The sequence below is a fragment of the Arachis stenosperma genome, chromosome 4 (genome assembly GCF_014773155.1).
Source record: "Arachis stenosperma cultivar V10309 chromosome 4, arast.V10309.gnm1.PFL2, whole genome shotgun sequence".
Classification (NCBI taxonomy): domain Eukaryota; kingdom Viridiplantae; phylum Streptophyta; class Magnoliopsida; order Fabales; family Fabaceae; genus Arachis; species Arachis stenosperma.
Window position 1 is genome coordinate 16,012,083 of NC_080380.1, and position 16,210 is coordinate 16,028,292.

A 16,210-nucleotide genomic window follows, 5' to 3' on the forward strand; every position below is an offset into this window, starting at 1 on the left:
TATCTATATTATGTCATATCTCGTGTTCGTATTACATGCATCATAGAAATAAAATCATGCATCATAGAAAATACTCGGTCGTTATTATAATTTACCTAGCCAAATTTTTTAAAAATAAATTAAAATAATTCATTATAGAGGGCCATCGTAATTATTTATTTGCCTATGACTAATCTATTCAAATTATCCAAAAATACTTGACAGGATATTCCCAGCCTAGCAAAAAACAATAACAAACTTTGAAAATACCATTTGATAAATTCCAAACCAAATCTCAAGAACTGAGAGCCTCTCATGGAACCACAGAATTTTCCTAGTTTCATTAATTTCATCTGGCTCCCAATTTTTGGCCAAATGTTATCTAGCAGAACTATGATCTCTCTTTCAGTAGCAAATAGCTGCAGTCAGTCTTACAAAATAAAGGCTCCCAAAAAACGCTTTAACACTCACTAATCATATTGTTCATCTATTCTGCAGCACCATATACGCTTCCCCTCCCACTTAGTTGAGACTTCTATACACATCCACAAACCACAATCAACTTCTCAGTAAAGAAAACTAGGTAAATTTTGCACATAGCCACATACACCTTATACATCTATTTATCTTTATTATTACAAAAAGTAGTAGCACCTAATGAGCAGCTTTCTACCTAGCATCCATTTACAAATAGTGGCAGTGGTATTCCAAACTCAGTAGTAAGTGAAAATTAGTGAAGAAAATGGATTGAACTACATTTTGAATCCATAACGTTCACCATTTCGCCGATTTGCACTTGGCAGATATTGCACTCCCTTGGAAGTAAGGCTTAAAGGTTCTCATAACTTCTTCATAGGTTGGTCTCTTGTAGTCTACTGCCTGTTAATCATTTAGCAGAAAAATTAGATCCTTGGAGAGAGAGATAATAAATTCTCACTATTTTATTTTATTTTATTTCGAAAAAAAAAAAAAAGAAACTAGCCTCCTCGACCACTTCTTCAGGGCTTGCCCATTTCCACTCTGCAAATTCCGGGTCTGCTTCCCCGGTAGCTAAGTTGACTTCAATATCATCATCTCTTAGTTGCATGAGAAACCTATCAAATGTTCAAGGTTAGAAGAAGCATAATTTTGGTGTGCTTTCTCAAAAGTAATAAGCATCAATGAGAAAAGACCCATGCTAATTAGTTTGAAATTGAACTCACAAAATGAATAATGAAGAAAAATGCATTATAACAAATAGAAGTTATGTCCATATTTATACTACCAAGGCTTCTCATAAGTGAACAAAACTAGCAACAATAACAAACCTCTTTCTTTAATAGCTTAGTCTAAATCATAATTTGACAAATTGATTACCATAGGTAACCTTATCTGTCTATTGTGTATTACAATGTCTTCCCTAGATAGATACCGAATCGGTAATACTAGAGAGATAATAATTCAAAGTTAACTTAGTTAACATTCATAATTTCATACCTGTAATATATATAATTACATCTAATATTACTCATTTATTTCAGCGGTAACTAATAATTACAAAATAAAGTACTTTTGGACTGATTTAGGCTGATTTCTATTGTCTCCCAAACACTTTTTATACCAAATTACCAAACTTGAATGCATCAAAGTAGCATATAGAAATGTATTTTATATACACAAATAAACAAACTTCAATAAGTAGATAGAAACGCATCGACACACAAGTACGCACCATTTTTGTGCCTGTCCATGCCATTCACCACCCCAGAGACGGTTGACTTTAGTCTTCACAGGAGGAGGGAAATCATAAGTCAACCATTTCGGAACCTGAAAATGTAAAGCGCAAGCTCAGTCTAATGTATGAAAAGATTAACATCCACTCATCTCTCAGATATGATCAAGAGTTCTGAAATAATGTATCTACAAAGATGTAAAATCCTTCTGTTAAATATGATTAAACATTGCCCCAGTTTCTTACTTCTCTGAACTTGGTTTCTTTTATGCAAAATGATAAAATTGTTCATAATTTACATACATCTGAATCTTGTAACATATCAGTATATCACTCTTTTGAAGAGCTCAGAATGTAGGCATACACTTTTGCAGTTTTCACTTCAGGAACAAAATTAATGATGTTCTGCACAAACCTCAGCAATTATCTCAGCAGAAGCTATTCCAGTTTCTTCTTGAAGCTCCCTAATAGCAGCCGATTTGGGCTCTTCACCGTCTTCAATTCCCCCCTGATATTTAAGATCCCAAAGAGACGAGCAATCGATTTAGCTGAAACTTTTAATACTATACTAGACCTAAGAAATAACTATAATATACAGGCAACAAAATTAATAATCCATTTTTCTGCAATGACTTGGAACAATGCACAATTAATAATATAACAGGCATCAAAATTAATTCAGCTTCTGCACTCTGAACAAGCCTTTACTGTTGATGTATCTCTAACTTCAAAGTAGGTATCTCGCATGAAAGACAAAAAATAAAAAATAAATAAATAATTCTAACACTCAATCAATGAACATAACAAATGAATCCCTTCCATATAATTCCTTGATCTAAATTTTTGGGTTTATTCTTTGTAAATAATTCAAACTTATGCTAAGAAAAGGACGAAAATGGCAAAACAATTGAGCACGTAAAGTGAACTTGTGAATTCACCTGAGGCATTTGCCATGCTCCTGGAACATTCAATCTTGAAGCTACGAATATCTGATTGAAAAAAAAGTGGGATAATTGTTAGTCATGTTACTCAGAGAGCAAAATATGATTATACTTTAGAACAATACTTTTTCTCCGATTCAAAAACTTGCACACTGAAAATTGTAGAACATACTCATAAAATTTCTAAATTATACACACAAATTCAAACTAAAAATCATAGCATATAATCTCAAATCTAAGCTATCAGACGGTTATTCTGCAACATTTCGGTTAAGCTCAAATAACCTTAGATAAATACCACACGTCACAATCACCAAAAGTCTGAACGAATTGCAAAACAGAACACTGAGAACAGAGATCTCAGTATAGTTCATTAAATTATTGCAATTTTTCCCTTCTTTTGAATCAGTGGTCCAAAATACCAATCAATTATGACAAAGTAGCAAGGGAGTGAATTAAATTAAAATAAAATAAAATAAAATGTTAACCAAATTTTCCATATCTAAACGACAAATATTCTGCACGCCTAAGAAAAATAAAAAATAAAAAATAAAAAATAATTCCCGCTTGTGTTGCATATTTATTTATGTCGGCGAATATATCTAAGTTTCGGATTTGAGACAGTATTGATATATAAGAATGCTTTACGAGTGAGCCATAATACACAAAATAGCATCAGAATTTTCCTTATAAGAAAAAAAATTACAACAAGTGAACATCCAATAAACTAAAAATAAGAAGAAAAAAATTCCAGCTGAATATAAGACTTAAAAACCAGAATATCTAAAACACCAAAATAAAAAATCAAATACTAAAAATAAGGTAGGGAAATAAGAAAACACTGCATTTATCATGAATTGTTAAAAAAAAAAGAGTGAAGTGGGAGATGACAGATGAGGACCTGATTATGGGAGTTGATGAGACAGACTCCAACGTTGGGACGATAACCTTGTGGAAGATCCTCCATTATTGGATATGGGAGATGAAGGTGGCGAGGTTGATGGATTCGGATAATAATAACACACTGTTCAGACTACAGAGAGAGAGAGAGAGAGAGATGATAACTTCTTGTTGTTGGAGGTGTCAGAATATGAGTTCCCGAATCCAAAAGGCAGAGGAAAAAGGAAAGAGAAAGAGAAAGAGAAAGAGAAAGAGAAAGTGGTGTGTGTGTTTTTGAGTGGAAAGCGCTGACTCTTGAGGACAGAATTTGTGGAGTTGAGTTTTTAATTTTTTTTTTTCCATTTGCGATTCTTATCCTCCGCACTCCGCCTCCCCCACTTCAAATATTTACACAATTTTGAGAGTCAAATTAGGGGAAAAAAAATTGTTTTAACTTCTAGCTCATAAAATACTAAAGTAATACTTAATTTATAGATAAGTTCATTCATGTTCATCAAAAAGATAAGTTCATTCATAAAAAAATATTTATTAATAAATTAATTAGGATATTATTATTGTTAGTTCTTTTATTAAAATCTATTAACAAAAAAAGCTGAATATTAAAGTGTTTTAGAGTTTTAAAAAATTTATTTTGAATAAATAATGTTTCAATATTCTGGTTTTTTTAGTGACCACATTAAAATATAAAATATAAGATATAATATATAAAACTTTAAAAATACATGCATTATATATAATATATTGTTTGTTATACAAAAAGTAGAACCTTGTTAAACATACTTTTTTTAAAGCTAATTACATAAAATAATGGCTAATATTAAATATACACCAAAAATTAAAATTTTAGAAAGGCGACTACACCCCTCAACTACACAGCTACACTACCCTCTGGTGTTCCTAAACATAGATATCCACTCTAGCCCTTTCTAAATACTTCGATTCCCCGTTATCAAATTTTAGACATTTAGTTAAAAGAAAATAACATTCTTTACTCAATCATAGTTTCAAAATTAGTATGTTTAAATATTAAGTATGATACTTGTATCTCATTATTATTATTATTATTATTATTATTATTATTATTGTTAAGTTGTGTGAATCTTTATTGAAAAGAAGTTCATATTTTATTTAATTATTTAATTTTACATTAATATTAAATACTTTATTATACATATATTTAATTACTTATCGTTACATTATTATAAAAATACTTTCTACCACATAAATAATTTTTCAAAAACAAAATTATATAATTTTCATTAAATAAATATGTTAGATATTTTACAATATAAATATAACAAAATTAAAATATTTTTATCAAATATGATAAAAATACGGTAGAAATTCAGGTGAAGTCGACTTCAGATAAAATTAATACTTGAGAGCCGTTAAATAAAAATTTAGTCAAACCAATCAAATCATCTAATAACTTTTAAATATCAACTTTATATTAAATTGACTTCACCTGAATTTTCACCCAAAAATACTAATAATTAGCGGATGAATCCATCCAATATGAAAAAATATAATTGGACTATACATACACAGACGCATCTCGTACTATAAAGCGGAGCCACTCAACTTGTGGGGCCCATAGGCCATGGCGTTGACTTTCTGTGCCTTCGCCAAGCATTTATCATCATTCATCAATCAACCCACAATTTCAACATCTTTTCTCTTTTTTAAATTCTTTCTTTTATGTGTTGCTGCATGGGAATATGTTATATATTATTAAAATCGAATTTTTTTAATTAATGGTACAGTTGACTTTTATTTTTTTTTATCAAAAATAGAAGACTCAAACTCGCAACCTCTTAATTGAATATTAAGAGATTATGCCATTTGAGTTATAACTTATTGGTTGGTACAGTTGACGTTTGATGTTTCTAAAAGTATTTTTATTTATTTATTTAACTAACTAATTAATTAATTTTAATTTAGATAAATATTAAATTATATAATATTTTATTTGATTATATTAATTATAATTAATCTGTTATATTAATTATTTAATTTGATAAAAATAAATTGTTTTATTTTATTTTAATTTATATTAATTATTTATATTATGTATTTTAATTGATAATTTTAAAATATCATAATTAATTATTTATTTTATTTAACTACATTAATTATTTAATTTGACTAAAATAAATAAATTAATTTTGTTTAATTTGTATTTTTTTATTTGTGTATTTTAATTAATAATTTTTAAAAATATTATAATTTTCATATGACATATTTATAAGATATTTTTTATTTATATAACTTAATTTATTGAACCAAACAATGATAATTAGTTTATGAATTTTGTTAACATGTGTCTTTAGATTATATGATATATTTATTATTAGTAAAAATTTTTAAATATTTTTATTTAATGAATATAAAATAAATGCATTAGAAACTTAAAATTTTTTATATTTTCAATAAAAAAATTTTAATTTATAAATTTAACATGTGTCTTATAAATAAAATCCTTAATTTATTATATCAATACTTAATTTAATTAATTCAAATATATGTATTTAACTTATTTATACGGATGCATGTTTTATTTTTAGATTGATACAAGAAAATATAAAATTTAATGACAGCATTGAAAAAGCAAGCACATTGGCCTCAATATTATATGTGAAGAGGCTATTTATCATTTTACTATTTTCTAATAATATCTCAATATCAAAACATGTATAGAATAATTATTGATATGACCTCTTAATGATATTTTGTATCAATAAAAAATAATACCAAACATAAAGGATGAGTTTTATTAACTACAATAATATAAATTTTAATTATTAATCATTTTAAATTGATCGAATTTTAACACTGTTATATATTATGTATAGAATTGATTGTATAAGATAATAAAATTAAGTAATTATGCTTATTTAATTTAAATAAAATTTTATAATCTTGTGACAAAACTTAAAAAAAAAAATTATGTCTTTAACAATTATTGAAGTAAATATTTTTTTGTTAGCTAAAAGAATAATTATAGGAGAACTAAACTTTAAGAGAGATGAGTTAAAATAAATAATTTAAATAATCTTGACCATTGTAACACACTAAGAAAAAAAATATGCATTTGATAAAGTTATTAAGGTTATGTACATGAAAAAGGAATTTTGGCTTTGTGTCATGAGGTGCAATGTAAAAATTGATATTACATCTTTACTCTTTTATATTAGAAAAATGAGGTATATTTAAGGATCAAAATACTATCAAATATAATTGAGGGTTTTATAGTTATGATCTAACTCAATCACTCTCAAAGAATATTGTTAGTGAGAATTGTAAGAACTCATGTTTTTACGTAAAACCGTTTTAATAAAATAATTTTAGTATTCGAAATAGATTCAAAATTTAGAAGTTTTAATTTGAAAATATAAATGTGAAATTTGATTTCAGTGAATTTTTTTAAGTTGGAAAATGTATTTTCTTTCGAAAAGTTTCTGTAAAAATGCGTATTGCGCTTAATTTGGCAGTACCGGCTCTAGTCTATCCAGTACCGTGTATTTTGGAAAATAATATTTTGAAAATTGATTTATTATTTTGAAAGGGGTAAAATTAATTTAGAATTAAAAATCGGACACTAATCTCTAAGGTTTTGACCCAAAATGGGTCAAACGGACCAAAAACACTAACGAATTGGACTGGGCCCAAATCGGGCCCAAGACCTAACATATATAAGCTCATTTAATGAGTATTGAACTCATTTTCCAGCCCTAAGAGAGAGGAGAGGCGCGGTTTTGAGATGAGAGGAGAAGAGGGGAGTGGTTACTTTTTACCTCCACCTTCTGGGAGCCATAACTTTCGATCCGGAGCTCCGATTGACGAGCCGTTTGCGGCCACGCGAAGCTCTCGACGAGCTCTTCCCTTTTATCTAAAGAAATCTGGTAAGATATCTCTCTTCACATCCCAGTTTCCAGCCCTAGATTCTGCGCGTTTTCATGTATAGTTTATGAGTAGATTTTGTGGTTTTGCTTGTTTAGGTGATCTCTAGTAGCAGGTAAATGTTGGATTATACCCCTAATCACGTTGGGTAAGTAAGGTTTTACTAAACTCTTGTGTTTAGTTGCTTTGTGTATCTTAGATTTTGATGTTGGTATGTATATGTGATATTAGATTGAGTTTTGGTGTTTGTCGGAGTTGATTGAGGCTTTGGAGCAAGCTTGGTGGCTTCGTTTTGATGTTTGGAACGTTTTGGGAATCGGCCAATGTATGATTTTGATTTTCTTTATGTAACATGTAATGTTTATGGACACTTAGGCTAGTTGACCCTATGATAGGATTGAATGTTGTTGGTGTATGAATATTTATATGCGAATTGATGATAATTGTGGGTTGTATTGGATTATTGTGATTGAGAATGATTATTGGGAATTGTGGTGTTGATGAGTGTTGATGATTAGTGTTGTTGATGAGGTTGTTGGTATTTAAGGATTGACGATGAATAATGATGCTGTTGGTATTTAATGATTATAAAGGTTGACGAGGAATATTGATGTTGTTGTTGCTAATTATAAATTGTGATGTTGGTTGATGTTGGTGAGTGTGTATGTTGAGAGTAGTAATATAAGTGGGGATAATGATTGATAATGTTGAGATTAAGTGATGAGGATTTGAAGTAGTTGTTGATGTTTGATGTTGGTTAAAGACTATTTATGATGGTTTTGGATGTTGATGAGTAAGGAATTTGATGGTATTGAGTAGTGTAATTGGGATTATGGATGGTTGAGTTTGAAAAGGAAGGGTATGGGCTTTTATGTTGTTTTGGTAATATTGGATTGTGGTTGGTTTGATTTTGAATTGTGAGTTTTGGAAAAATTGGAGTTTTGAGGCCTTTGGTAAAAAATAGATTTTTGGTGAACTTTGTCTGATCATAACTTCTGCTTCAATTTTCAAAATCTGATGAAACTTGTCTAGACTTAAAGAACTTTGAAAACCCTTTAAATCGATATAAAGTTGTGAAATTTGGAATTTTGTAGAGGAAGTTATAATCATTCAAAGTTGGTGTTGAAAATCTAAAATTCTGCAAAATTGCAGAATTTCAGGATTTTCTGATATGTGCGCACGCACAGCCTTGTGCGCACGCATAACCCTGCGAAAAGTTAGACCTGTGCGGACGCACAGACCTGTGCGTACGCACACGCAAGGGAAGGCTTACTGTTTTGAGCGCTGGCACAGCTGGTGCGCGCGCACATCAATAAAAAATTACCACTTGTGCGCACGCACAAATCGGGAAGGGTCGTCTGTTGGGGGTGCTCGCACAGCTTGTGCGAGTGAACAGACTTTATAAATTTCAGTACCTGTGCGTACGCACAACCCTGTGCGTACGCACATTTTCAAAATCTTCCTGGGCGTGCGCACGCACACCCTGTGCTGACGCACATGCCCTATTTCACAAATTTAAACTTTGTTTTCAACTATTTCACCTTCCCAACAAGGTTGTAAGCTTCTATAATACCATTTTAAAGCTTTTGGGCCTACTTTTGAGCATGGGAATATGGGAAATAAGCTAAGGGTCTTAGTTGATGTTTATTTGGAAAAGTTTAGAAAAATGGAGGCCTAGGTTTCTGGCGTACTGAAGGTGGTTCAATGGTAGGTGAAGAATGGTTGACAAATGAGATGAGAACTAAGGAACTATTGAGTTCGGAACTGAAATGAGAATGAATAATGGTTGAAAAGAGTCGAGAGCTCTGAATGAAGTGATGGATCCATCTTATGCTAAAAATGTTTTTGAAAACCACTGTACTACTTTTTATTGAGATATTAAGACGCTATGCGCCCAGCAGGGGCCGAGGTTGGATCCCGCCTGTTGAGGTAGCGGCGGCGGCGTAAGGGCGATGGTTCATCTCGCTTGCACTTAGATGTGAGGTCGGTGACAATAGATCCCGCTCGCATCCCTTCGGATCATCAAAGCGTACAGACGCAAAATCCTGGATAGTGATCCGAGCACTATATCTCGGGGGTTCCCACATCATGAATCCGAAGGGCAACATCTCCATGGAGATGTGTCGGGTTGGCAGTTGAACCGACAATGTGATATCACAGCCAATAAGGCAGACATTCATCATGTGCATCTTCTATATGCTTGCTTGCTTTGCTTACTTGAGTTTGCCTAATTGTATAATATGCCTATTTGCTTCTTGAATTACTTGCTATACATGAATATTACCTGTGTATCATTTGCTTGTTTTATCTGTGTTTGTTTGGTGTTGAGGAGGTTAGGTAGGCAGTGGCGATGGGATCGCACGGAGGTAAGGTTGGTGAAGGCTGTGGGACACAGCAGTGTGATTAGTTAGAATCCCCCCTAAGTTTAGAAAACCCTGGTTTATGGTTTAAGTTCTTTTATTTATTTTGTTCTAAGCTTGAATATCAGTATGTGATGTGAAGTTCTAGGATTGCCTTCGGCGTCCCGGAGCCTTACATCTTACATCATTGGGCGCTGTTACCATACTGAGAACCTCCGGTTCTCATTCCATACTTTGTTGTTGTTTTTTATATGCAGGTCGTAATCTACTTCGGTGAGATTGCGGATATGGTGACAGAGCGGAGTATGGTTCCTCCTTGGTTTAATTTATTTTACTTTGTTATAGTTACTCTCACATCTTTTTGTATTTTATCTTTATAGCCTTAGAGGCTATGTTGAGAGATAGGTTGTATAAGCATGTTTTAATTCTAAAACTCTGTATTTTTATATTTGTAACTAGTCGGTTTAAACTCCGCAAGCTGCGGCTAGTTCTCTATGTTTATATTACTATATCTAAACATTTGTTCTATCCTCTTGCACCTATATCATGTATCTTGTGCGTTAACTTCGTGTGAATGTTTCATGCTTCTGAAATTCTGTTTTTGAGCTTACTCCTTCATCAGGCTTCTAGATAATATTATTTCCTTATATATATATATATATATATATATATATATATATATATATATATATATATATATATATATATATATATATATATATATGTATAAGCCTTAAGATTGTCATAACCTCTGATTAACCTTTGCCTTACGGCTAGAGGTAAGGCTTAGGGTAATTGGGGTGTTACAAGAATCAAACTCAGTTTGAAAAAAGACTACTCCTTGGATAATAAGTACTGTTATAAAATACTTGATAAATACTTGAATGATATCTTAATTTTTTTTACACATAACAAAGATTTGTCTTTTGAAAAAGAGTTATTATACTTGACGGTCAAATCGACTTCAATTGTTAAATAATTAATATCACTTCTATTTATATTGTAAGAAAAGATTTTTTTTTGGAAAAGGCATGTATTAATAATTATTATTTTAGGTATGAACAATTCAGATACAAATTCTTTCTATCATTCTACAAGAGTTAAGATAAGATATTGTACATTCAGTTATATATTCATCTTACCTTTATTAGTAATTTTTTAGGTGTTTAAACTAAAAAAAATATGAAACTGGTTATAGGTATAAATACAACTACTTCAACTCAAGAATAGACAAAATATATTAGTAAGTTTCAACAGGTAACAATGTTGGTCATATTATTTTAATTCCAATAATGAATATGATACTAAAATATAAAATAGTTTTATATAGATTTCAACAAAAAAAGTTATTTGCAAATAATTTTATTTTTATAACAATAAAAAAGGCAATTCAATGAAAAATTTTATTTAATGTTAAATCGAGTAAATAGCCAAATTAGTCCCCGAAAGATAACCCGATCTCCAAATTGGTCCCCTTCCCAAAGAATAAATTAATCAAAAATGTACCCGAAAAATTTAAAATTGGTAACGTTAGTCCTTCCGTCTACCTTCTGTTGATTCCGTCATTGACGCCGTTAACTGTTGCTTATGTGGCCGTCAGTGTGGCATATCAGCATGCCAGCTTGGTGCAGAATGCTAGTGACAAGATATGTTTCGCTATTTATGTCAAACTAGTCCTAAGTATGTAAACCTTAATCCCTTCTTCTTGTGGAATGCCATTGTTGCTGCAGCGTTAGATTGATTCTGCAGAGGCCGAAATTGTTGAGCAACTGCATGATGGGTAACGTAAGTGGGGTCGCAGTCGACAACTGTCGCAATCACACGGAAGCCATGCTTTGAGCTCGTCGCTGCGGTCGCGGAGGAAGAACACGAACCAAGTGTGCTTTTGTGGGCTGAAGACAGTGATCAAGAAGTCTGGGACAAAAGAAAATTCAGATAGATTTTTCTATGCTTGTCCAAGATACCGGGTGAGTTATGAATATAGTCTTCCTGAAGCTTCTAATGATTTGCGTGGGATTTTAAGATTTTTGTAACCTAATGTTTTGTAGAAGGGTAGCCACTGCAATTACTTTAGGTGGGCTGAGGATGACGAGTATGAAGGATTAGATGGTGCAAAGGGAGATGTTAAAACTGATGCAGAAATGGAGAGTGATGTTGTTGTCTTGAACCATAACATATCATGGAGAATGATGAGCTTAGAAGCTGAAGTTAGAGCACTGAGGATGCAACTATATTTTGGATTAATAGTTGTGATTGTGGTTTTTATGATTATGTGTATATTCTTTAGTGGCAAGTAAAGCAGTTATTGTGAAATTGTGGATGTTGTGAACCTTCATAGTTTGCTGTTATATTTTATATGAACAAACTTCTGAGTAAACCTGTTGGTATTCTATGTTCATGTTTTTTAACTATTAAAAAGGTTCTCTACATATACCATTTTTCTTGATCATAACATAATTTTAGCAAATCAGAAGAAACAGAATTAAAATGAAGTGAACTAGGATTAGCATAACATGACCAATGGTCTACCAGTTTCCATTGTCTCAGATTCAAATAACAACATTGTTTTAAGATGATAATAACACAAAAGTAGAAGCTGATAGTCAAAAAGATAAGCTCAAAAATCCTAACATAAGTTTGTACTAAGGCTATTCTTGGCTAAAGGGCTATACAAAAAACAGGGCTATCCAATAAACCACAACTACCACATTGCCTACAAATGGCAAATTCAGTCCCTGACAAAATTACAAATACTAAATGCCCTATATTTTATGTCTTCAAGTCTTCAAGTCATTCCATGTCTTTTTTTCTGGGAGGTTTGAAACCCAGAGTTGGAACAAATGTCATGAAACTAGCAAGCTTCTTGGCTGTTGCGGAGCTGCTACCCTTGATCATTTCAGCAGATACAGCAACTGATCCTGGAGCAACAGGCTTTGGAGAGGCATTTCCCTTTGCCCTGACATGGAATTTTGGAGGCCTTACTCTACCTCTAGTCTGCAGCAAACAGTTATCATCATTATCTCAAACAAAACATATTCTTAATGAACTACAAAGGGTGATATTCAGCAGATGCAAGTTAATAATGTTCAATTTAAAACTGAATACAAGATAACCTATGATTGAAGTGTGTGATTGTTGTGTCAGTAGAAGCTGAACATCCTGACTAACAGGAATTTCAGTCTGTTCATCTGGAGCAGCTGGTGCAATTGCAGGGAGTGTATGAATGGGCTGAGTGTCAGCTACGTCGTCTGCTTCCGAACCAGGTGCACGTTATGGTGGTGGCACAACTGCAAGCTGCAATTGCATTAGCCTTGCCTTCTCTTGAGCATCATCTTGCTTTTTCTTGCTTCAAGTTCTCTTGTTGTGGCCCACCTTTCTACAGTACATGCACCGAATTGGATTATACTTCCTTTTCATCTTTGTCTTCGTGTCAGTAGGTCCTTCAGCCTTGTCCTTCTTTCTCTTTGTTGTTGGTCTTCCTGGTTTAGGTTTTATTGGTGGTGGAACAGGTGCAGGAGAACTAGTTTTCTCCCATAGCTCTTGTCCCTTGACAGTATTCACATTGTATTGGTACGTTCTTCTGTACGCCTCCATTGTCAACCACTCGTGAATACTCCGCAGGTCTCTTATCATTTTTTTCTTGAATGGCCGATATTGCGTGCATACAAGGCATTCCTATAAATTTCACAAAAACAAATTTCATTTAGTGAAGTATGAAATATGGTATGTATCTACAACTTGAAATGAGTTAGGAGTTGAACATGTCAACTGCCAAAACCTGCAGGAGCAAGTATAGTTACCCAAGTCTACCACCATATTAGTTGGTCATTCTTGAACTTCGTACAAGACCTCTTTGGCATCACCCAACCAGTAGGGAGCCCAGTTTCTGGATAACTTAATCAGAGATTCTAGCCAACTTTGTTGAACCAGGGTAAGTATTCCTTGATAATTCATTAGCTTCAGTCTGTTGTCAGTCATGCTTTTCATAACTATTCTTCGCATCTCCTTTGCTAGGCTCAAAATAGGCTTTTCTTTTTCATGCTTGGTCTTTGCATTGAAGGATTCACAAGCGTTGTTGCATATGTTGTCTACCTTTGGCCCTTCACTGAAATGAGCTTTTGTCCAGGCTTCCTTCGGCCACTTGGCTAAATAGTCCCAAACTTGTTGATTAATCCTCTTGATTCTAGTCATATTCCTTTCGAACTCAATTGGAGTCCTTGATCTTGCACACTCCTAGACCAAGTCTTTAAGCTCGATGCTGCCCCCACTGTTTAGAGAAGTTCCGCCATAAATGTCAGACACAAAATCTGTGTGGAACTGAGGGCATGAGTTCTTTGACAGCGAGTATTAACCCCTGCACCAACAATGAATCCCGAAAAGATATTTAATCAAATAAGTCCTTAAAAGAATCATCATTAAATAAAAATGGTCCTTAAAAATTAAATCGTGAGTCAAATTAGTCCTCACCTTTTGCATGTCTGAAATGAAACACGAATTCTTTGCTTCATAGTCGCCCAGGTCTGAGAGGAGCAGCTCCAGAAACCATTTCCAATTGTCTTTATTCTCCATATCCACAATAGCATATGCAATCACAAAAATGTGATTGTTTGCATCTTGACCACATGCAGTGAGAAACTGTCTTCTATGTAAGGTCTTTAGGAATACTCCATCTAAACCTATTAATGGCCTACACCTTACCTTGAAACCCTTCTTACAAGCATCAAGACAGACATAAAATCTCTCGAATTGAGGTGGATTATTAGTAATGGGAATGACACCCACTTGAACAGTAGAACCTGGATTGGCAGTAAGTAACTCATGTGCATAATCCCATATCAAGCCATACTGTGCAATCTCATCCCCTTCAACTATCTTCCTAGCTTTCTTAAGAGTTCTGGTAATGCATGAACTATTTAGCTTCACATTGCACTTCCTAACAAACCACTCATACACCTCCCTGTGCTTCATCTTAGGGTGCTTCCGAAGTTTTGGATATAACTTATTCACAGTCCATTCCTAAGTTGCAGCTCTATTTTTTCGCTTTCTTGCACAAGTGTGATTATCAACTAGTGTTTTTATCTGCCAAGAACTATCACTAGGGTTGTGTGCACAGTATACTACCCATGGACAGTCTTCACTCTTACAAACAGCCCTCACTCTAACCTTGTCATTCTTAGAGAACCTTATATTCCTACCCCTATTGAATAGTGTAATCTCTAGTGGCAGCCATAAAATGTTTCTTGGACTTGAAAACCATGCTTACCTCAAATTTTAGATCACCAAATTTGGCCTTGTCATTATACTGTAGATGCACAGCTGGACCTTCGTCCTCAAAGTCTAACTCTTGGTCAGAGTCTTCTAACTTCCATTCATCTCCATCTAATGATTCTTCATTCAATAAATCATCATCTGAATATGAAATTACATCAATTCACCACAAAATTGTAATACAAGCAAATAATACAGAGAATTATAAAACAAGCATTTTGAATAACTCGTACACAGTTAAATAAACAATACCTGCATCAGAGCATTCATCAGATTCGATATCCTTGTAGCTGGAGTCATCAGTGTCAATAGCTTTGTCCGTTGCTCTATCAGCAGCAGGCCTATGCTTATCTCTCGGATCTACTTTCTTGGCCCTAGAAGACTGTCCTCCATCAACTCCACTGTCACTGTCACTACTGTATGTAGAATCTCCCACAACTTTTGGAGGCTTGTACAAATTGTCTTCAGCATTCTCATATGAATCACGAGAGTCACTATCTTTATCAATTGGAGTTGCCTTAACTTGCCTTTCAGATCTTGTTTTGGTTGTATCTTTCACCTTGTTATTGATCTTATCGGCTGCTGTAGGCTTGGCAGAAACTTTAGCAGCCTGGGACTTAGTCCAAGGCTTGGGCTGATGGATGGGCTTTTTTATGGGCTTAGATGTGGGCTTAGGTGTGGGCTTCTGTGTTGGCTTAGGTTTGAGTTTAGGTGTGGGCTCAGGTGTTGGCTCAAGTGTGGGCTTAGGTATGGGCTTAGGTGTGGACTCAGGTACGGGCTTAGGTGTGGGCTCAGGTGTGGACTTAGGTTTGGGTTGAGGTCTGGGCTGAGGAGAGGGTAACTTGGTGGGCTGAGATTTGTTCCTTTTTTACTGAGGTGATTTTTTTGTGGTCCTATAACAAGGTTGACTCATTGCTTCATTGTGGTCCTTATTCAGATTCTCTGGGGGTTCAAGGATGGTTGGCAACTGTAGTACATCATCACCATCTTTGTTCATGCAGTCAACCACGTGTGGCTTAGACACTACATGCTCAAAATAGATGTTTATGAGGTGATGGTTCCTCCTGCAGTTCTTAACCAATGCCAACAGATCAGCATCATTTTCTAGCCTCCTCAAGCCATTATCCAGAAGTGTTCCAGGAACTTTCCAC

At 33.5% G+C, this 16,210-nt stretch overlaps 1 protein-coding gene across 1 annotated transcript; it reads right to left on the minus strand.

The window, feature by feature from the left end:
* Positions 1-292: 292 nt before the first annotated feature.
* On the minus strand, positions 293-3,840 carry LOC130976103 (nudix hydrolase 25-like). The gene is made up of 6 exons (XM_057900872.1): positions 3,533-3,840; positions 2,629-2,679; positions 2,106-2,198; positions 1,691-1,785; positions 962-1,073; positions 293-858 (listed from the first exon to the last, which is right to left on the minus strand). Exons 1-6 carry the CDS (start codon positions 3,596-3,598, stop codon positions 754-756), a joined length of 522 nt encoding a protein of 173 aa, XP_057756855.1. The 5' UTR covers positions 3,599-3,840; the 3' UTR covers positions 293-753.
* Between the last annotated feature and the right edge of the window lie 12,370 nt (positions 3,841-16,210).

Bases quoted from the DNA above. Each gene is read 5' to 3' on its own strand.
- LOC130976103 (XM_057900872.1), bottom strand. From the start codon at position 3,598: ATGGAGGATCTTCCACAAGGTTATCGTCCCAACGTTGGAGTCTGTCTC. The intron at 2,680-3,532 runs GTCCTCATCTGT...TTTTTCAATCAG, and splicing joins TCATCAACTCCCATAATCAG to ATATTCGTAGCTTCAAGATT. The intron at 2,199-2,628 runs GTGAATTCACAA...CTTAAATATCAG, and splicing joins GAGCATGGCAAATGCCTCAG to GGGGGAATTGAAGACGGTGA.